The sequence below is a fragment of the Lonchura striata genome, chromosome 19 (assembly GCF_050655825.1).
Source record: "Lonchura striata isolate lonStrDom1 chromosome 19, ASM5065582v1, whole genome shotgun sequence".
NCBI classification, from domain to species: Eukaryota; Metazoa; Chordata; class Aves; order Passeriformes; family Estrildidae; genus Lonchura; species Lonchura striata.
Genome location: NC_140721.1, coordinates 3,794,851 through 3,815,872, shown reverse-complemented (window position 1 = coordinate 3,815,872; position 21,022 = coordinate 3,794,851). Strand labels below are relative to the sequence as shown.

Sequence of the window (21,022 nt, the reverse complement as noted above, 5' to 3'; positions counted from 1 at the left end):
CCCACATATGTTGGTTCAGCTCTTGTTATTCTGTGGTGTCCAAAGGCAAAAGAGCAGAACAGGAAATGTTGGGGGTCTGTACAGACTTTGGGCAGGGTGGGCTTCCCTGGCTCTCCCATTGGGGCAGGAAGGAGGGTCCAGGGTTCTCTGATCAGAGTCCCGGGGTCCTGGGGAAGGGGAAATAGAGCCCGTGAGCTCACTGAGCACCCCAGCCCCTGAGGAGCAGCTGACCGTGCTTGGTGGGACACTCTTTGTGGCCCCGGGGCTCCCCACACAGAATTTGGCCTCAGCTCTTCCCAGGCACTTCTGCTGGTCCTGGGCAGCCTCGTGTGCCTCGCTGTGTGCAGGCAGGGGTTAAGCATTCCGAATTTGCAATTCGCAGCCAGCTTTCCCATATAAGAGCACTGCACTCATTGGCTCTCCCCTGGGCTGAGAAATCGAGCCAGTCATTTCCTGTGCGAGCCCTCCTTCGCTTTGCAAAAAGCCACAGAGTTGGGTCGATCACGGAGACCTGGGGCTGCTCCTTCTCACAGGAACCTTGGATTCCCTCATGGACCAGCCAGGAGCTCCGTGCTGCAACGCTGCCAGGCTGCTGAGATGAAAATGGGCTTCCCTGCATGGCTTCTCACCCATGGATGGAAATGATTTGGGGTCTGCCTTCATGCCAGTTAACACTTCTTGGTACTTGACTTGGTTTCTGCTGGGAGGTTTCTTCCCCTCGGAAGGATCCGCTGGGGCTCCTTGTCAGATCAGTTCTTGGGTGGAGCTTGCAGCAACTTCTGGAAAGTGCTGAGCTCTCCTGACAGCAGGGCTTGGTGGGGCTCAGGGCAGAGCTCAGCTCTGGGGAACTTGGGCTGGCAAGCAGAGAGCTCCCTGTGCTGCCAGGGATGCCCAGAGCGGGTGCACACACCACAGGGTCCTTTTTCACAGGGCCATTTTGCTCTTGCTTTTAACCCAGACGCTCTGTCCGTGCAAGACTGACAATAAATAACCCTCTCGAGCGCTGTGGAGAGATGGAAACTGCAGCTGAGGAATGATTTTGGGGAGAGGAAGACAGAAAAGCACAAGCAAACTGTTATGGAGGTGCAAATACTCTTCTAAAGGATTCGGCAAATGCACCAGTAAGTGTTCTGGGGAGGGAAGCAAGGCTGGGGTGGGGTTAAAGGGTGGGTGCAGAGGAATGTTTGTCACTAGAGCGCAGACTAAACCGAGTGTCTGGATTATCATAACGCTCTGTCTCCAAATCAGCCCTTGGATTTCCTGCTGTGAGCTGCATGAAGATGTTTTGTGGCTGTTTTCTGCCCAGACCTGGGTTTTTCACACCCTAACCTAAGCCAGAATGCTTCTGCTGTGCCCATTGACCTCTTTGCTGGTGCGGGCTATGGGGTCTGGCTGTAGCCCCAGCAAGGGAGATTTCTCTTCAGAGGAAACCTGGTAACCCTTTGGAGGGAGTGCCTGGGAATGAGCAGGAGCTGCTGAGCAGAGCTCTGCTGCAGGTTGGTGATGTGGATGTTTAATTTCTGCCTCACAAACCCTGTGAAACGCCGGCTCCCGGCGCTGTGCCTTGGGTGTGGTCCCAGATCTACCCAGAGAGAAGTGGAGAGAAGTCCCCAAAGAGCCAAAACAGAGCTCAGGAAGCATCAGATGAGGGAAAGGGGCTGCCTGGGAGCTCTGCTGGTGCTGCTGCTCTGGGGGAGCCGTGCTCTGAGCAGGCTCCCAGGGCTGTGAGGGTCTGCAGGGCAGGGGGAGCGTGCCTGCCCCGGAGCTGGGAGCTCAGCTCCGTGCTCACAGGGACAACCAGCAGCCCCGAATATTGGGGAGGTCCCGCTCATTTTGCCCCAGGATGGAATGTCAGACAGTTTGTGCAGGTGTTTCCCTGTCTGGACAGCCTGAAGCTTCCCAGCAGGACTGTGGGCAAGCTTATCACTGTTCCAAAGAGAGCCCTCAGTGAACCTTTATCTTTTTGGCCACTTGGTGACCAGCCTGTGCCTGTGCTGGTTGCACTGAGACAAGAACAAGGATCACAGACTCCTAAAGAGCCACTTTCCTTGCCTTTTATGTCAGGAACCTGTGCTGCTGCCAACAGGTGAGGTCATCCCACACAGGGGGTTCAGAAGTGCTGCACACAACTTGCCCGTGCTTCATCAGCTGCTTCTAAACTTCTCCTCTACTGGAATCCCATTTAGACCCTGATCCTTTATTCAAATACTCCTCCTCCATGCAGAGTTTTACCAAATCTCCCTCTCGAGGGACCCGTGCTCAACCTGGGAACTTTCTTTGCGTCCAAACACCTTCGGGGTTTGTGAAGACATTGTGTTTGTTCTCCCCATCCCTTGCAGGTTTAGTGCCCCCACAGGGAACATCTTTGCTGATCTGCAGGACCATCTCTCCTGGCCATGGATAAGTTCACAAACGGGCAGCCAGGCCCAGCTCAGAGGAACAGGCTCATAGGATTGCTGGAAACAGATGACAGCATCCAGGAAGATAAACCTGCCCCGAGTAAAAAAGAAGAAAGGTCAGGACATGGAAGGAAAGGAGAGCCACAACCCTTGGAGACACCTTATCAGAAGGAGAGCAGTGACTTTGCTCCTAAAATCAAGGTTAATCTGAATTATCGGCCAGGACTCGTCAGCAAGTGAGTGACTTGGGGGTATTTGACCAATTTGGGTTGATCCAGGTGATCCACAGTGATCCTGGCTGGTGGGAGCCCACGGATTTTCCCAAGCCTCCACTAAAAGAGTCTCCACTAAATCCCACCAGGGATGGGCCTGACTCTGGTCCTGCAGCCATCCTGGGCTCCTCTCTCTGCTCTGGATCCCTGCCAGGGCTGCACATCAGGCCGGGGCTGGGAACAGCTCCAGCTGATGGAGAGAGCAGCCACTTAGCAGAATTCTGGGAAATAACTGTCTCTATTTTTCCTTTGACTCAAAAAGAAAACATTTGAGTGTTTTGTTGTTTTTTTTTTTTTTCCCCCTCAACAAACTCTCCTCCATCTCCCTCCTTCCTTCCACTGTCCCACTAGAGCTCTGGCACCTTGCTGTCCCTCCAGAGCTTCCCTTCTCCAGAATTCCTGACGCTGCCTTTGTCCCGCAGCCAGAAGGAGCCGAATCGCTTTGACAGGGACCGGCTGTTCAGCGCCGTGGTCAGGGGCAGCCCCGAGGCTCTGGATGGTTTGCTGGAGTACTTAAGGAGGAACTCCAAATTCCTCACCAATTCCGAGTACACAGGTAAATTCCTGCTCCTGGAATGGTTTGTTATTCCCGGGGGGAGCAAGGGGATGTGCTCGTGGTTCTTTGCTTTTTCCAACCCTCTGTCTTCTTTGATTTTCCTTACGTGGAGAATGGTGGATATATTTAATTAATAAATACCTTAATTAAATATATCCTAAGGTTTTTTCCTCAGGACTACTAAAAATACTGATAAGAACCTTTAAAATGAAAAAAAAAAAAAAGAAAAATACTTTAAACCTTTAAAGTATTTAAACCTTTAAATACTTACCAGTATTTTAAAATACTGATAAGAAACTTTATACCTTTATTGGTATAAAGGTTCTTATACCAACAAGAACCTTTAAAGAACTTTTAAAGAACCTTTAAAGGTTTTTTGAAATGATGATGTTTGAATCAAGGACTACGGCTGTGTACAAAGCACACCCACATCCCATTCAAATCCTCTCTCCCTGCCAGATGCAAAGACTGGGAAGACCTGCTTAATGAAAGCCCTGCTGAACTTAAAAAATGGGAAGAATGACACAATCCCAGTCTTGCTGGAAATAGACCAAAAGACACAGAACCCCAGGCCACTTGTCAACGTGTCGTGCTCTGACTGCTTCTACAGAGGTGAGGAAGGATTCCTGAGAGATGAGCAGGAAAAAGGAAAAAGAGGGGAACTGGAGCTCTTCTTTCTGATTCTGCTCCTGCATCTCCTCCAGCCTTGAGTTATACCCTCCTTGGTCTGTAAAACAGAAATGACACATGCTTAATAACCCAAGAAGCGAGATGATTTACTTGGGAAAGTATAAAAAGCACTTGTAAAAACGAAGTGGCCTGTGGCTGGTCAAGGAGCTCTGCTTGGCGGCGCGCTTGTCTCAGCCCTCTCGTGGGCTCTTGGTGCCAGGCGGGGGAATTGCCTGCCCTGCTGGTGGATTTCTGATGGGTTTGAGGCTTGCTGAAAGCCCCCAGCTGCCAGCCAGCCCTGCCCACCCCGGCCCTGCTGTGCCCTGGCAGTGGCACACAGTGCCAGGTCTGCTCTGCCCCCAGGCCAGACCGCCCTGCACATCGCCATCGAGAAAAGGAGCCTGGAGATGGTGAAACTGCTGGTGGAGAACGGAGCTGATGTCCACGCCAGAGCCCACGGGGAGTTCTTCAGGAAGAAGAAAGAAGGAGTTTACTTTTATTTTGGTGAGTCACTGTGGAACATGTTCCTTTGGGGTTCTTATTGCCATGCTGTATGTGATACCACTACTTCTAGATGGGTTTGCCCCTCTGTTGCCACCTTCAGTGCCCTTTAATGAAGTCCTTGACTTATTTAAATGGCAGAATCCTTTCATATCTGGGGTGTTCACTGTGCATTTCCATCATCTTTGGGTTTATGTTTTTAATCCTGAGTGGCTTCAGACAAAGACTTGGCTAGTTCAGATCTGAGAGACCAGTTTGAGATGTGGGAAGGTGTTTCAGCTGCTCCAGAAACAGAGTAATTGTTTATTGCAAACCCCTTTCACAGTCCAGAGACACTGAACATGTTCTGTGCTTCAGGGATAAAACTCTGGGCTAAACATACTTTTCTAGGATTGCTTTTCCCACCCTTTCTTTAATCCTCTTTCACCCCTTTCTGCTTCCTCTCCAAATGCTGTGTCCTGATCTCCTCAGGTGAACTTCCCCTCTCCTTGGCTGCCTGCACCAACCAGCTGGATGTGGTGGATTATCTTTTGAACAACCCCCACCAGAAAGCCAGGCTGCAGGAGCAGGACACCCAGGGCAACACCGTCCTGCACGCCCTGGTGATGATTGCAGATGACACCGAGGAGAACACCAAGTTTGTGAGCACCACCTACGTGGAGATCCTGAAGGCGGGCGTGAAGCTCGACCCCACGTGCAAACTGGAGGAGATTGTCAATTATGATGGCTTAAATCCCCTGCAGCTTGCTGCCAAGACAGGCAAGGTGGAGGTAGGGACAGCCAGAGGGCAGCCCTGGGGGTGCTGAGGAGCAGGGACGGTGTCATTTGCACCCTTGGCTGGTGTCCTGTGGGGTTTGGGGTTGGAGCTTCTTGCACCCAACCCATGCTGATGCTGCTGGCAGGGGCAGTGCCACAAAGCCACCCAGCTGTGTCCTGCAGAGCCTCAGCTGGCTGCTGTCCCTGCCCTGTCCCTGCTCCCTGGGCTGAAACTGGTCCCGCTCCTGGGGCAGCCAGATTGTTGTGTGTGAGAGCCCCAGCCTTGCTCTGGGGTCTCAAAAGGTGGTGAAATTCCTCCTCCAAGCCGTGATTCCAAAGAAAAACTGTGCAGGCTCTTGCTGTTTGGTCTCAAGGCAGTTTATTGTGAGTTATCTAAAAGATTTTCTTCTCAGGCTGTGGCTGCTTGGTCAGCAGCCTGGACAGAGACACACACACACCCTGAGATCCTCTCTGTCTGCTGTCTTCTTCTTCTCTCTCCCCACCCAGGGCTGCTGCTATCTTTTATATGATATATTACGTATTACATGTTTATAGTTTTCCCCCAATACCTACTACCTGTATTACAAAGTGCTTTTCTACTCTAAACCAATCTGTGAGTGCCAACATCACCAAGAACATGGAGGCAAGGAAGAAGGAGGAAGAACAGGATCAGCTCACTTTCCTCCATCTTAGAACTTCTGACCCCCATGTACAAAGTAAAACCCCCCTGTACAAGTGTTAAAACCCCCCTGTACAATACTAAAAAAATTTCCCCTCTGTTTTGTAACTACTTTTACTATGCTATCTAACCTTTTGTGACTGTTTGTTCCACCTCCAAAGTTGGTAACTCATTCCATGGCTCAAACTCAAAATCACAGCTGTTTGCAGCTGCCTGCCAGGGTCTAAAATGCTTCTGACCAAGGCCTGGAACCCCTAAAAATGTCTGAGAGACATTTTGAGTTCCCACAGTTGTGGTCGTTTCCCTGCTTTTAGCCAGATCCAGGCGCTGGATGAGGCACAAATCCAGCTGTGTGCTGCTCTGGGTGTCCCCCTGCACGTGCAGCACAGGAGCATGGCCCTGTTTGTGTCAGATCTTCAGGCACATCATCCAGAGGGAGATCAAGGACCCCCCGTACCGGCACCTGTCCCGCAAGTTCACCGAGTGGACCTACGGCCCCATCCACGTGTCCCTCTACGACCTGTCCTCCCTGGACAGCTTTGAGGAGAACTCCGTGCTGGAGATCCTGGCCTACAGCAGTGACACCCCGGTGAGGCTCTCGCCACAGCTCAAAGACAGGCTTTTTCTCTCCTCTGTTTACAGGGTTGCTGTCTAAGTGTTGCACTTCAAGTTAATGTGGGCTCCCAGGTGATGGTTTCTCTGAAAAAAAAGGAGTGATTCGTGGGAATGTTTGCAGATTTTGGTATTTTGTTATTTGGAGGCTGTGAGAAATTTTGATCCTTTGTTGTCTTAAGCCTCGGTTTGCTCAAATACCTCGATGAAGTGACTTCTAGGCAATATTTGTTATCTTTCACACTAAAAGACCTGACTGAATAACCCCATAACGACTCCCCAGTTGAATCCATGTAGCTCCAGCCCTTAAAAAGACCATCCTCTGGTGAATTCCCATTCCTGTTGGCATTTTGGTTGCTTGTTTCCCCACAGAACCGCTACAAGATGGTGGTTTTGGAGCCACTGAACAAACTGCTTCAGCAAAAGTGGGAAACGTTTGCTTCCAAGAGATTCTACTTCAGCTTTGTCTCCTACCTGTCATTCATGATCATCTTCACAGCCATTGCATACTATCAGCCCTTAAGGGTAAAGGTAGGTCCAGTAGTTTTGTCTGGAGGGATGGAGCAGAGTTTAAAAGTTGGCATCGCTGCCTCTGCCCATCTCCACTGCTCTGGGTGGTTTTGGTTTTGTCTTGCAGCCTTCCTTCCCGGTGGAGTTCACAGCTGGAGGCTTCCTCTGGGTCTCTGGACTGATCATTATCTTGTTAGGAGGCATTTATCTGATCTTTGCTCAGGTAGGGGGATCTCTTGTCTGCTTTCATGGTAAGACAGGGGGAAAAAAGGGAACAATCACTGGCATGGAGCAGCAGGATCTGTTCTCCTGGCATCAGGATGTGCAGGAGGGAATCCTGCTCTGAGACACTCCCTGTGATCTGGCAGTGGCAGGCCCAGCACAAGCCAGGTTGCTGGGCAAGGGGGATCACAGTTCCACAACAGCAAATAATTCTGAGAGACTTCTGTGATTTATGGCATTAAAATGCATCCCTGGCATTTAATGCAGGCTATTAATAAAGACATCGGGCTGAGCCATGATTCAGCCCTTGTTTATCCTTGCCCTTTATAAATAAGGGCTTTTTTCATCTGGGAGGGATGAAGTTGGGGATCTTGGAGATGAAAGGAGGAGCACATGGAGCAAAGCTTTGCCTGGGGCAGGGCAGGGCTGGCTCTCACATGGCCTGGTTCTGATGAATGGTGAATTGATTTTGCTCCCCAGAGCCTGTACCTGCGGAGGAGGCGCCAGTCCCTGAAGACCATGTGCTCTGACAGCTGCATCGAGATCCTGATGTACGTCCCGGGGCTCTGGGCCACGGCTGGGAGCTGGTTCTTTGTGCAGCTGAGTTCCCCCAGCATTGCCACGGAGCTGGAAAGCAGGAGAAACACATCCTCTGCCCCTCTCTTCCCACCACTGCTGCTGCTTCTTGTCCTGAGCCTTTTCTTGCTGCAGTGGGCTTTGCTGGGTGGGCTCCCCTCCGCCTCCCCCAACGTTTTGATGGCAGAGCAGTTCTGCAGGGGCTCTTTTCACTGAAGTGAATTGCTGCCACTCCCTTTTATTTCTTCTCCAGCTTCATCCAGGCGTTCTCCCTGCTGCTCTCAGCGGTCCTGTACGGAGCCAGCTCGGAGAACTACGTGGCAGTGATGGTGTTCTCCCTGCTGCTGGGCTGGGTCAACACCCTCTACTACACCCGCGGCTTCCAGCGCACCGGCATCTACAGCGTCATGATCCAGAAGGTCAGAGCTGGGGAAAAACCCCTGCAGGGAAAGGCTCTGGGCTCTGAGGAGCTGGGAGTGATGTCCTGTGGAAGCACAGGTGCTGCAGGAAGAGGTTAGGTCAGTGTCTTCATCGGCAGCTGCAGCAAATCGCTCATTTGGCACCACTGAGCATCCCAGCTGACACCCGAGTGCCAATAAAGCAGCTCCAAACAGCTCTGGAACCAGTGTGGGCTCCCTCCAGCTGCTCAGCTCGGCCTGAGAAGTGTTTCCAGAGCTACAGAGGCACCTGGGACTGGAGAGGCAAAGCAGGGGTGAAATGAGGTGCCAGGGAAAAATTCTGGTCACCATTTGTGGAAAGGAGAGGGGGGGTGTGTGGTGAAACAATTTGGAAACAGCCATAGTGGGGACCCAGCAGGATATTTATTTGTTTCAAAGAACTACTCATACTAGCAGAGCAACAGAGTCAGATTAGGCTGCCAATGATATTATTTACCTGTGGAAGTAATTAACACATATTAGCAGTTTTTTAAACTGGATAAAAGGTGGCAACCTTGCTGTCAGTGTTCCTAAGGGCTGGTTTGTGATGTGTGGGATCGTCCTGGCCATTTCACGTGAGATGAAGGACAGCACTTCCCCTGGTTTGTGTTTCAGACCATCATGAGAGACCTGCTGCGTTTCCTCCTGGTTTACATGATCTTCCTCTTCGGCTTTGCTGCAGGTGAGCCCTCTCTGGCTTCTGCGTGGGCTGAGCTGCTCAAAGCATTTCCTGAGGACTCAGCTTGTGTTTTTCTGCCAGCTCTGGTGACGCTGATGGGCGATGCCCCCTCGGTGTCTCAGAACAAGTCCCTGGCTCACCTGGAGAGCTCAGGAAGCCACGCCATGTACGGGGGGCTGCTCAGCGTCTCCCTGGAGCTCTTCAAGATCACCATCGGCATGGGGGACCTGGATTTCCAGGAGCACGCCAGGTTCAGGTACTTTGTCATGCTGCTGCTGCTGCTGTTTGTGATCCTCACCTACATCCTGCTGCTGAACATGCTGATCGCCCTCATGAGCGAGACCGTCACGGATATTTCTGGCTACAGCAAGAGCGTCTGGAAGCTGCAGGTGAGGCCCAAAGCCCTGCTGGGGCTCAGAGGCAGAGGTGCTTATCTCTCCTAAGCTCAGCTAGTAATGCTTCTTTTATATAAAGTTGTCACCCTGGGAGTGCATTTTTAGGTGTATTTACACCTAAATTTTAGGTACATTTTAGGTGTATTTACAGCTCTCTGCACGATCCACGTGCACAGGTGAGCCGAGGCTGCTTCAGGAGCACTTTGGGGATTCTCCAAGTGCAAGGAGTTTCTGAGTGGGGGAGATTCAATGGAAAGGCTGGGCTGGGCTCTGTCTGTGCCCTGGTTTCTCTCTTGACGTGGGTTTTGTTCTTTCAGAGGGCAATTGCTATTCTAGAAATAGAGAAGGCCTGGCTGTGGCGCCAGGGTGGGAAGAGGAGATCTGGCTGCTTCATGTCAGTGGGGCTCAATAAGAAAGATGAGAGGTGGTGTTTCAGGTAAGACAGAGGCACCATTCCCCCCTCACACTCCAGCCCCCAGTGGGGTCCCAGCCTGGGAACCCTGGAGCACCACAGGGAAATTCAGCACTGACTCAACCACACACTCCTGGCTACATCCAAATTTGTTGGTGATTGCCAGGCTGGAGGTTTGAGAATTAATTGATCCTCCAGCATTGCCACCTTGAGAATTTGAAACCAAACAGACCAGTGGACAATATGCAGGGGGAGAAGATATTTTACCTCATGGAGCTTTGATTAAAGAAGATTTTTGCTCAAAAAAATAAAAAAAGCTCTTCGGGGTGCTGCTGCTACAGCCAAACCATCCAGGGTGGTGTTGGCAGGATGAGCTGGGCTGGGAGGCTGCAGAACAGTGAGATCTGGCTTGAGATGCTGCATTCCAGACATCAGTGTCTTGTTGCATTTTGTCTCTCCAGAGTAGAGGAAATTAAATGGGCAGATTGGGCAAAGGATGTGGGAGTTCTGAAGGAAGAACCTGGAAACACCAGTGATTCAGAAATAAATCCAGAAGGTAAATTAAATCATGAAGAAAGGTCTGAACTATCCTTTTAGCTTCCTGCTCAGCAAACTGCTCTTGGCATGTTATGTCTTTGGCATTCCAGGCAGGCCAACTTAAAATTGCTTCCCCACAGCAGCATCACTTGTGAGCTGAGAAAATAAAGATTTAGTGTAGGTCTGGAGCTGGCCAGAGTTTGGCAACAAACTGAGGATGAAGGAGATGCCATTCCTATTCAGCTCTGGGAGAAACGGGCAGGAAACGCTGCTGAGGAAAAGGAGGGCTGATTTTATTTTTGACTCAGTAGCCCAAATATGTGATGCTTTTCCTAGGAAGGGTAAAATTTAGGCTCGTTGATCCTGCAGCTGTTAAAATCACAGGGCTTTTAGAGCCTGAATTTGGGCATTAACTCTGGCAATGCTGTCAGATTCTGCCTGAGATCTTTGTTTGCTTCCCTCGGTAGAGCTGGGAAGGAACTCTGTGGAAATCAGAGCAGTTACCCTGTTCAGCCTGGGCAGGAGCTCAGGAGTGGATTTGGACACAACCTCTAGTGTAGATTCCTCCTGGGTGCCAGTTTTCCAGCACTTGGGGAGGTCGCAGTGCTTAAAACATTCAGTGGTGGGTGCTGGGTGTCCCCTGAGCCTTCACCCTTCTAAAGCTGGGTCCCTTTGTCAGCTTCCTGCTGACGAGGGGCTGCTCCCGTGTCCCTGCTGCAGACACCAGCTCCTGGAGACGGCCAGCACAGAAAGCACCCCGAGCAGCTGCCCCAGAGGAGCTGGCCCTGCTGCAGCCCCAGCCACCGGGCACAGAGATGGTGTCCCTGCAGGGACAGCCCAGAGAGCTTTGACAGCTTTTCTGAGCCTGCCTCCACCTTCAGAGGAGCTGCTCTTCCCCCAGCAGCTGGCAGAACTGAAAGCATTGTCAGCAGCAAAGTGCATCTCGTGGAGGACTGTGGTTCAGCCCGTGGCTTTCAGTGTTGTCACACACTTTAACGGAAGAAACTGTTTTTTAACTCGACTTTTCTCTGCCTGACACTTTCTTATTACTATGCCTAAAGATGCAGTGGTGGGAGCGAGCTCCTGGGGCAGTGGGGAAGGCAGAGCTCTCTGAGCTGTGCAGGGATGATAATGCTCATGGATAATGCTCATGGATAATGCTCATGGATAATGCTCATGGATAATGCTCATGGAATGACCTGGCTGAGGATGGCCCAGCCTGTTCTGTTGTCACAAGGGACTGCACCGAAGTGCTTTGGAATCAAGAGTGTTGTAGAGCCCTGAAAGTTGCTGAGGGTGGAGTTCTCTTCTGTGCTGGTATGAGATGTGAGTGCACAAACCCTCACCCTGTGGCAGGGCTCCGTGGTGAATCCACATCAGGATCCCCATTTCACCCCTCCAGAACGAAATCCTTTGCACTAAAAGCACAGGAGGTGATGTGGATTTCCTGGACCTGAAACTTTGCTGGTGGATTTCTGGGACTTCTGTTTTTCACGGGTTGTTTTGTGTCTGTAATAAACAGCAGCAGAATCTTGCTCGTGGCCCCTGAGAGACTGATGGGCCGACACTTTTTGTGTGGTTTTTGCTTCCTGTTACTTGTCATGGGCATCCTGCCTTGCTGCAAATGTCTGCAAGGACCTGGTTACTTTTTGTGACTTGTACTCTGCTTCAGGCAGGAGGGGCAGCTGTTGTAAACTCCGTGGGGAAAGAGATAAAAATGAACTGTCTCACTTTTCACTCTATTTAACGGTAATGTGAAAAACGCCAGTCACTCGGCTTTTAAAATTTTAAAAGTTTAATAATAATAAAATGGTCATAAAAAGAATAATACAATTAGAGTAATAAAGTTTAGAGTTGGGACAATTACAAGACAATAAAAAGCAAAGAATTACAGATGTCCGGATCCTCTCGGACACTAAGTCATGAAAAGCATCTTTTGTGAACAAAGGAATCACCCTTAAACCAATTATTGCATATTCATATATCCTTTATGGTTATGCATACATTCTATTCTAAACAAGAAACTGTCTATTGTATGTCAGCTGTTTCCTTTCAGCCCCTGGTGTCTTTGAGTCTGAGCAAGGCCTGAAGAAATTCACTTCTTCTGATAAGAAACCATCAATTCCTCTCCTTTGGAAGATTTAGGTGTTCCTCAAAGCAAGTATCTCATTCCTAAAAAAAAAAACTTCCCCCATACATAGTCTCTATTTTAACATTATGTTGTAACCTAAGACTACACTTAACACAGTACGTAAGAGAATTAATACAGCATAACTTTCTAACATTAAACATATAATATTAATTGTAACATTTGTGATAAGCCAGTCATAAATATGCATTTTTCACAGTAATAACATGTAAAATTTCTGTAAGCAATACAGTGAGTGTACTTAATTGAAAATGTTCGTTTTGGGATGCACTCTTAGAGCTTTTGCCTTTCTCAGCGAGGGAGAGAAGGTGTTATCAGCATGGACTGTCAGTTCTTACCAGATTCCTGATCACTGCAGTGGGAGTTAACTCTTGTTTTCCATGGCCTCGTGTCAGTTTATGCAGGTAAAGTGTCTTTTGGTGCTGCCCTGGATGCACCTTCCAGGCCAGGGAAAGGCTGGTGAGCATCCCAGGAAAGCTGCAGACCACAGGGGCTGGCAGCACTTTCCCTTGGGTGAGATAAACCCTGCAACCCGAGATCTGTCTCAATTCCACTCTCAGAGTGAGCCTCGGTGGTTTTACTTTGGAGACCATAATCTTAATCCTCACTGCATGCATGTGATAGGCAGTAAAAATTTTGTTTTAAAATTATTCCCTGCACTTCAATGGGTTCTTCTCCCCATGCTGGGCAATTCCCCCTCCAGCCTCACTGCTCTGGGACTCTGAGGGGGAACTGATTTTCCTGCTCCACCTTCTGTTGTTTTCTTGCTTTGTGAAGCCTTCAGCTGCTTTTTCCATCTATGGCTTTGTCCTAAGTGTTCCCAAGATCTGGCAAGGTGCTCAGATTGCATGGAGGGCTCATCTGGCCCATGATAAATCTATCGCTGTGCTTGGTGCTTTGCTGTGGCAGGGACACTTGGAAATTGTAAAGAAATGCAGGATCACATCTGCCATCCCTGTCTGGAGTCTCAGTAAATAACCTTGCTGGTAGTTTGGGGAAGCTGTGGGCACTGAGAGCTTTCAGCATCACCTTCCTCTTCAGCCCTTCCCTGAACCTGCTTCTCTTTTTAAGCTTGGCAGTGCTTGTTTATCTTTTGATCTGCCTCAATAACGTTCTGCTGTGAGGCAGGGCTTTGGCATCCCCAGAGCTTTCCACTCATACCCCAGCCCAGCAGTCTCATGGATGAAGGATGATGGTTAAGAGGCCCCAGAGAATTTTGGGGACCACTCTTAACAGGTGATAATGTTTTGTCAGGAAACCCTTCAGTCATTTCCACAAGAACTTCTCAACGGGTGAGCTGTCCTCTCCCTTCTCCCCCTGACAGGTAAACCCCACTGAGAACCTTTCCTGTGCACAGGGGGAGGTTTTGCAGGGCTCTAAACAAAAAAACCTCTCCCAAATGGCAGTGGAGGCACAGCTGCAGTTTCCTTCCTCTGCCTGAAGCACAGACTCTGGGGGCCCAGCCCTACCATGGAAAGGCACCAGCAGCTCCCAGTGCAGCTCTAGGGCTGCTCAAACCCTCTGGATGTGCTTTGGCCAGAGTTCCTTGGCTGCTGGCAGCTGAGAGATGAACCTGGGGCATCCAACCCCTCCTTCACCCCAGCACACTTTGCCTGCTCCTTGCTCCCTGTAGAAGGCTCTGAGCACTCCCCACTTCACCTCTCTGCAATTTCCCTAGAAGAAACTCCATCTCTGCTCTGTGTGCTTCCCAACTCCCTATTTTCCTCAGGGGCAGAGGTGGAATCAAACCTTCCTCGTTCTTCAGCTGCACATTTTGGGGAGTTTCCCCCTCCCTGTTTTTCCAAAGGCTGCTCTGAAGCTGGAGCCAGCACAGGGAGCTGTATCCACGAGCTGATTCCTCTCTCTCCATCTCCCTGTGACCCCTCTTGCGACTGAACATATTTTCCATTGCCTCTGGAGCTCGCAGAGGGAGCCTTTGAAACGTGACAGCCCCAGGGCCCCGACAAAGTCCAGATGCTTTCTGCAAGTCCCAGGAGCTGCCCAGGGCTGGGGCTGAAGGGCTGCAGCTGGTGGAGTTTGCAGCTGGACTCTTCCTGGGGCTGCCTCTCGCTTTTTGGGCTTTGATGTACTCAAGAAATTTCATTTCTTGCTCTGGGATTAAAACAAAAATTAAAATGGGTTCGGGGGGGGGGGAAAAATTAAAAGAAAACTTGGACTTTGCAACCTCACATCTGTTTCTGCAGCACAAAAAAAAAAAAAAAAAGCCCCAGACTTGGGCCAGACAGGAGCGGGCAAAGGCTCAGAAAATGTGGCTGTGGCTGCCTTGGGGTGGAACAGAACTGATACTAGATCTGATTGCAAAGGGGGTTTCCTTGCTTCTTCTTTTGTCATAATACTTTTTGGTTTTCTTTTCAGCTGAGATTTGTGGCATGTGGATTGTTACAGCATTTGTGGTCTGTGAGAATGGTTGTCAAATGTTAAACACACACAGAGAGGAGAGCTGGAGGTAGCTGGAAAGTGCCCATGGGGTTTGTTGCATTATTTTCTAAGAATCCTTGGAAAATTTAGATTTTCTGGGCAAAGAGAACCATGTCTCTATTTCACTGGGCAGAAGAGCCATCCCCAGCTGACAGTGTTGGTTTTGTTGCTCTTCACATCTCCAACACTAAAGTCAGGGACTCGATCATTACAGAAAAGAAATTCTGCTATTTTGGAATCCTCTGCATGAAAACCTTCATCCATTAGGACAAGAATGAATCTGCAGAGTGCCAGGGCCATTTGCTTTTGTTCATCCCAAGCTTACAGTGCTTTACCTCTGCAGCAACTAAATTGGAAGGAATCATGGAATCTGGAAAAAGAGTGGGAAAAAATTCAGCTAACTGGGCTGTGCTGAACTGTTCCACTCTCACGGGTCACAGGGAGGGAATTTGCCAGCTGTGCTGCTCCTTTTCTGCTGTCAGATTGGTGAATAATGATTTTTCTGCTGCTAAACTGGTTACAGGATCCGTCCCCGAGGATGGCTGGAATAAAATAAATAATAGGAAACGATCCACATATAAGTAGATATGTGATGTTTTGTTCTAAAAATTGCCCTTACTGCTGCAAAGGACACGAATTCTCCAAAGCTATATATAGAGAATTCCAGGGAAAGGGCTGCTTGTCTCCTTGTGGAGCACAGGTTGGTTTTTATTTGGGATCTGAGCTGTGCCCGTGGCTGTGCAGCCTGATGGGTTGGGAGATGCTCTGCTTGCTGGAGCTGTTTGATGCTGCTGGAGGGAAGAGGGGAGGGTTTACGTCCATTGCCTGGAGACAGAGGTGAAAACACTGGCAGCGTAAACACCCCGTGCTGGGGATTTTCCAACCATGCCTAAGCAGTGACAAATAAAACATTCCTGCTTGGTGCTCCCTGCTGGATGTGCTCTCCCTGTATGGTAGAGGACTGCAGGCTGCAGCCAGAGCTCCTGGCTTGCTCATAGAAAATAGGCAAGAAATAAAAGTTATTCTGTCCCTTTTGTCCCAGTGTGGTAAAATCCTGATTTTTACCTGTGTGCAGGGATTTGTTGGTGCAGCCCTTGGCATACACAGATGTGCCTGGGGAGTTTTCTGCGTGTCCCCTTTGCTTTTGGGGCCACGCAGAAAACAAGAGATCCTACAGGATCTGTGGCAATATCCAGGATAAAAGTGAATTGTGTCATCTTGGACAGCCCAGAGGAAACCCTTTGGTGCTCGGCTGGAATTTGCTCAGGGTGCTTGGGAGCAGAAAGCAGCAGCCTGGGCACATCAGGGCACCCTCTCGTGGCTTTGTCCTGTCACAGGGTGAGGACAGGGATGGATCCTGCTCTGGAGCAGGCTGGGAACCCCCTCAGTTCCTGCTGATTTAAGAAAAGACCGTGCAGTAAGATTTATTTTATATTTTTTAAATGCAAGAGTGATACATTTGCTATAAATCCCTCTCTGATTTTTTTCTAGGCTGGTTCATTCACCCTGAAAAGCCACGTCAAGGTGCAGGTGACCTCTCCTTGGGACAATCTTTGGTTTCCCTGGTGGTGTCCAGGACTTTGCAGGATCTCTGCAGAACGTGATTGTGCTCTGGTAGGTAATAAATGTTGTTTTTTAGTGTGCTGGGGAAATGCTTCAACGACAAATATAGAATCTGTCTTCCATGCAATGTCTCATTATTCTATTTTTAATTCAGCATCAGAGGGACATAAAAAAAATCTTTCCCAGTGATAGAAATTATCTAAAATATAAACCCTTCAGTCCAAGTTACAAAGGGTTTTGCCTTGTATGTCTAAAGATTTGGACAAGCACGAGATAGTGAACACGAATAAACACAGATGAAGGTCTGAGAAGACCCTGATGTCTGCAGTTCAGCACTGATAATTTAGCTTATTTATACAAAATTTAATTTATTTACATACTGTCCCTCATTTTCAATCAGACCCCTGTCAGCTGAGTGACCTGTGGAGTTTACAAAGACAGAGGCAGGACAGATGGATTTTATTTTCTCTTTGCATTTTGGATTTGAAAACAAACTCTAGATAAAGAATTGGAACTGCTAGATCATGTGTTTATCTAATGGAAACATAAATACCACGTTTAACCCCAAAGCTCTGCCCATATTGGTGTATTTTGGCTGGCTGCTCCTTCAGACTCTTGGGATTTTGTGTGTTCTGAACATTCCCAGCAGAAACTGGAACTTCTGTAAATAGTGCAGCCTGCTCCAGGTGACACAGCATGGAAACACTGAGCAGTTCTTGCTCTTGCTGCCAGGCTTCCTTAAAACGTTTTTCCTGTAATATTTCAGCTCCAAGTTTATATTTGATTCTGTTCTTGATCTGCTCTTCACTAACTCAAGACCAGCTGTCCCCTGTCTCACAAGCATGAGATTCAACCCTGAGAGAATCCTCATTTTCCAAAACAGCAAAATTGTATTTTGATACAATCTGAGCATTACAGTGCCTTGGCAAGGTAAAAACTGGGAATTCTGGTCAAGCTGGGATGTGCTGCTGCTTTAGTAGCAATTAGGAGTCCTTACCACAATTAAATATTTAATTAGGTGTTCATAAAGCAGAGGACACAGAAGTGGGGACAACACTCAGCCCTGAGCAGTAATGAACACTAATGACTGTGGCTGCAGTGCCCTCAGGAATTCTGATGTTGTTGTACATTCATTTCCTAGGAATAATTCATGAGATTCTGGAGTGTTGGTCAGCATTGCTGAGTACCTCTGTACACAACATCTAATTGTTAATTATCATTGAACTTCTCCAGGAACATCAGCCACAGACAGGAGATATTTACTGGTGAGTAGAAAAAGGGATATCATCTCTGCAAAGAACTTGAATATTTAATCAAGAAAAGCTTCTCAACACTGGGGAAAAAATAATATTACTGTTCTGTGGCAATCCAAGGGTAAAGAACTGGAGTTTCTTTACCAAGATCTTGTCCACAATGAAGATCATTTTTATGTTGTTGCTTATAAACCTTTTCCTAGGAACTGAACTCATCACTAGAGGGTCTTTTAGTTTTAATTCTCCATTGAGGTGTCAGGAATTTTGTGTTCATGTAAAGATATTCTGAACCTGCTACCTTAGGAAAATGAGGCTGGTTTAATGTGACCTGGTCTGTGCTTGCTCTCAGCCCACCTGCACTGCCTGTGTGCCTTTGACAATCACAATCAGTGAGTCACGGGAGTTGTACTCTCCAGATTTTGCATTTAGAGTTTATACAAAACATCCTTTTTGTGCAAAAGGTGTTCTCTTCAAACCCTCAGTGGTGTTTTTTTGACTTTCCCTGCAATTCATCCCTCATTAACATCTCTGGGGCTGTCCCAGGAGATCCCAGAGCACAGACAGAGGTTTAAACTATCATTCTAAAAATCCAAATTCTGGCATTTCAGTAGGAATAGATGAACAGCAAAGAGCTACTCAGATTGCATTTAACAGAGGGCATCAGTTCATGGTGAAAATCCACCTTGCAGGTTGCAGAGGAACTGAATAAGTGGAACAGTGCTTAAAGTCACCCCTGAATGACAAAATGTCACATAAAGCATGGAGAGGTCTCCTTTGAGATTGAAAAGGAACCATTTGCCTACAGAGCCTAAAAAATATTGAATACTTAATTGGGCTGTTGCATTGTCCCGTGTGTGAAAGCATTTGGAGGGAGTAATTCCCCCAGATTCCAAGAACCAGGATGCTCCAGGCCTCTCATGAAATAAATCCCTTTTTCTGTCTGCTCCCAGGAAGGAATCGGTGGGGGCCACCCTGAAGTGACCATGAAGTGCCACTGAGAGTGGACATGACTCCGTGGGACAACTCTGCTCCCAAACTACCCCAAAAATCTGCATTGTAGGAAGGTGCCAGTCAGGGCATTTTAGTCAGGGGGAGGTTGTAGAACAGCCCCAGAGCTCTCAGAGAGGAAACCCAGCTCAGCCACCGAGTGATTTACTACCTAAACAAACCTTGCAAGGAGCTCCAGGGAAGGGAAGGAGCATTTCACTCGTTAGGAGGAGAGCCTAAATACTGGATTTATCTGATTCAAGAGTCCTAAGCTTTTATTGGGCTATTTGTACCTAATTTGTTTTATGGGAGCAGTCCCAGTGTTTTTATTCAGCTCTAAGGAGAATTCCTTCTCCCTTGGCAGCCTCCTCTCCTGCTGGGCACCAGCAGCACCATTAACTGCTGCAGTCTGGAACTGCAGAATTGGGCAGAAATTACTATTTTCCCTTTTTTTCCTGCCTCTGAATGGTATTCTGAGCAGCTGCTCTTCATTCTCTCAGCACTGAAGACAGAGCTGCTCTTCCCTCTCATTCAGCTTCTCAAGGCAAGAGATCATTTTCATATTCCTGCACTTCATGTCTCATTTTTCCAGCAGGGAATTAGTAAAAAATATGTTTTAACAGCACCCTGGTGAGTTACAGAATATTCACAGGGTAATCCATGTCTTATCTGTCTTCTCCATCAAAATAGGCAAAATTTTCAGAGATTTGGCACTCGGATGAAAGCATATTCCAAGTGAGGGTTGCTGGCTTCTCCACAAAATCCACTTTGACCTGGAAATGCCAGAATTCCTACTTGGAATCCTTCTGTTTTATCAGTTGCACAAAACTAGGCTTCTTCTTTTCACTCTCCTAAAGCCTTTGGATCTATGTGAAAAATCTTTCCCTCCCTTAGGATAATTTTAGCTTTGCTCAAACTTCCTTATTTCAGTAAAAGATGGACCATCCTTTCAGGCTCCAATTTCAGTGTGGTGTGTATTAAAAAACTTGTGTTTTCTGAAGGGGCAAACTGGGTTCTGGAATTCTCTTTCCTTAGCAGAGAGAGCTAAGAGATCTTTAAAATATATAATCCAGCTCTGTTCCAAGTAAAGCTTTCACTCAGATGAAAACACGTTCAGGGCATTTAACTTGATTAGGGGAAATTTACTATTCCAATTCCTTTTTTGTCACCATCCTCCCATTAAAATTTATGAGGGCTGATTAGTACATGATATTTTTTTCTGTGGTTTTTTTAATCAGAGAGCGTCTTTAAAAAAGGAAATGAGGGCTCAGCTCTGGCAGCTGCACTTCCTTGCAAGCACAGTTTAAAGCAAAGGTTTCCATATTAATTTAATGTCCAGTTTTGGGGGAAGGTAGAAGTTTTACATTTTGATTAATGAAAATTATTACAAGTTCACAAATCAGCAAATTGGTTTGCAGGGAAACATTCTGAGGTTTCAGCTTTCAGAATCTCCAACATTCCTGCCCCCAGGTCCCCCTGGGGGCTCTCACCTCTCCTGGCATTAATTCCTGCCAAAGCCCCATCCCTCTTGCACAGCCAAAATCAGTTCTCAAATCAGAAATAAAGCACCAAGGCAGGCAAAAAAATAATGTGCTTTCATCCATCCTTTTTTTTTTTTTTCTCTCCTTTTTTAAAGCATAAATGAAATTAGCACCATTGTGACTGAGGAACACTCCTTGATGTCACATAAGCATTCACTGCAGGCCTTACCAAGTGGGTTTTAAGGCCATTAAATTACAGAGCATGACTTTATTCAATTAGAAGAGGCAAAAAAAAGGTTGAGAGGATGCCTGGGAACATTCCAGAACAATTTCCATCTTAATAATTTGCAGCACTGCAGATTGTCAGGTCACTTTCTGCAGTATCTGGAAGGTAGAACAATAAAACCACCCCAGGGTCTCCTTGCTGGGTTTGTACAAAGGAGACTTCAAGAGAGGGTCCAAGATGAATCTTTGAGATGCACATATTCAACATTTATTCATTGGTCTGCATGGAGAGCATTGCAGTAATAATGAATTTGGTGATGCTGCCTCTTAATTTCTTAATACATCTGTGTCATTGGATCAAAATGTAATTCACTTTTCGCTTTAGGTTGATTTATTGTTGTCTTTAGCCCAGTTTCTTTAATAAACAGGAATGTTAGCAAAGGGCTTCTTGAGAACAGGGAATTGGGATTTTATGTAAGAGCCTCCAGTTTAGGGCACCTGCAGTCAGGGCTAGAGAACATTTATCACCTCGGGCATTTTCTTCTGTAGATAAAGGAAGAAATTGCTTCAGTGCTACCACCAGGTTACAGATCTGAGTTCCTATCACTGTAGAAGACCACAACATCATAAGCATTAAAAACCAGGAACAAAGGTACGTTGTCTTATTTTTTACAAAATCACTTATCTCTTCCTTGGTCCTTAAGAGAGGGGAA

At 47.8% G+C, this 21,022-nt stretch overlaps 1 protein-coding gene across 16 annotated transcripts; it reads left to right on the top strand.

Moving 5' to 3' along the window:
• The first annotated feature begins 422 nt into the window (after positions 1–422).
• On the top strand, positions 423–20,998 carry LOC110467731 (transient receptor potential cation channel subfamily V member 2). Of its 16 annotated transcripts, none has more exons than XR_014949550.1 (19): positions 445–681; positions 959–1,121; positions 2,340–2,635; positions 3,094–3,227; positions 3,687–3,839; positions 4,260–4,400; positions 4,869–5,167; positions 6,245–6,421; positions 6,817–6,975; positions 7,082–7,177; positions 7,657–7,727; positions 8,006–8,171; positions 8,805–8,871; positions 8,950–9,257; positions 9,581–9,699; positions 10,137–10,231; positions 16,292–16,414; positions 17,505–17,628; positions 20,859–20,998. XR_014949550.1 is itself a non-coding variant. In XM_085557315.1 (17 exons), exons 3-17 carry the CDS (start codon positions 2,397–2,399, stop codon positions 10,900–10,902), a joined length of 2,235 nt encoding a protein of 744 aa, XP_085413441.1. In that variant the 5' UTR covers positions 423–651; positions 959–1,121; positions 2,340–2,396; the 3' UTR covers positions 10,903–12,045. The 16 variants fall into 16 exon arrangements, 12 of the variants coding, with proteins under 12 accessions (XP_085413441.1, XP_085413439.1, XP_021380663.1 ...); XR_014949551.1 differs by having other exon boundaries at positions 474–651; XM_085557315.1 differs by lacking the exons at positions 16,292–16,414; positions 17,505–17,628; positions 20,859–20,998 and adding an exon at positions 10,892–12,045 and having other exon boundaries at positions 423–651.
• Positions 20,999–21,022: the final 24 nt, after the last annotated feature.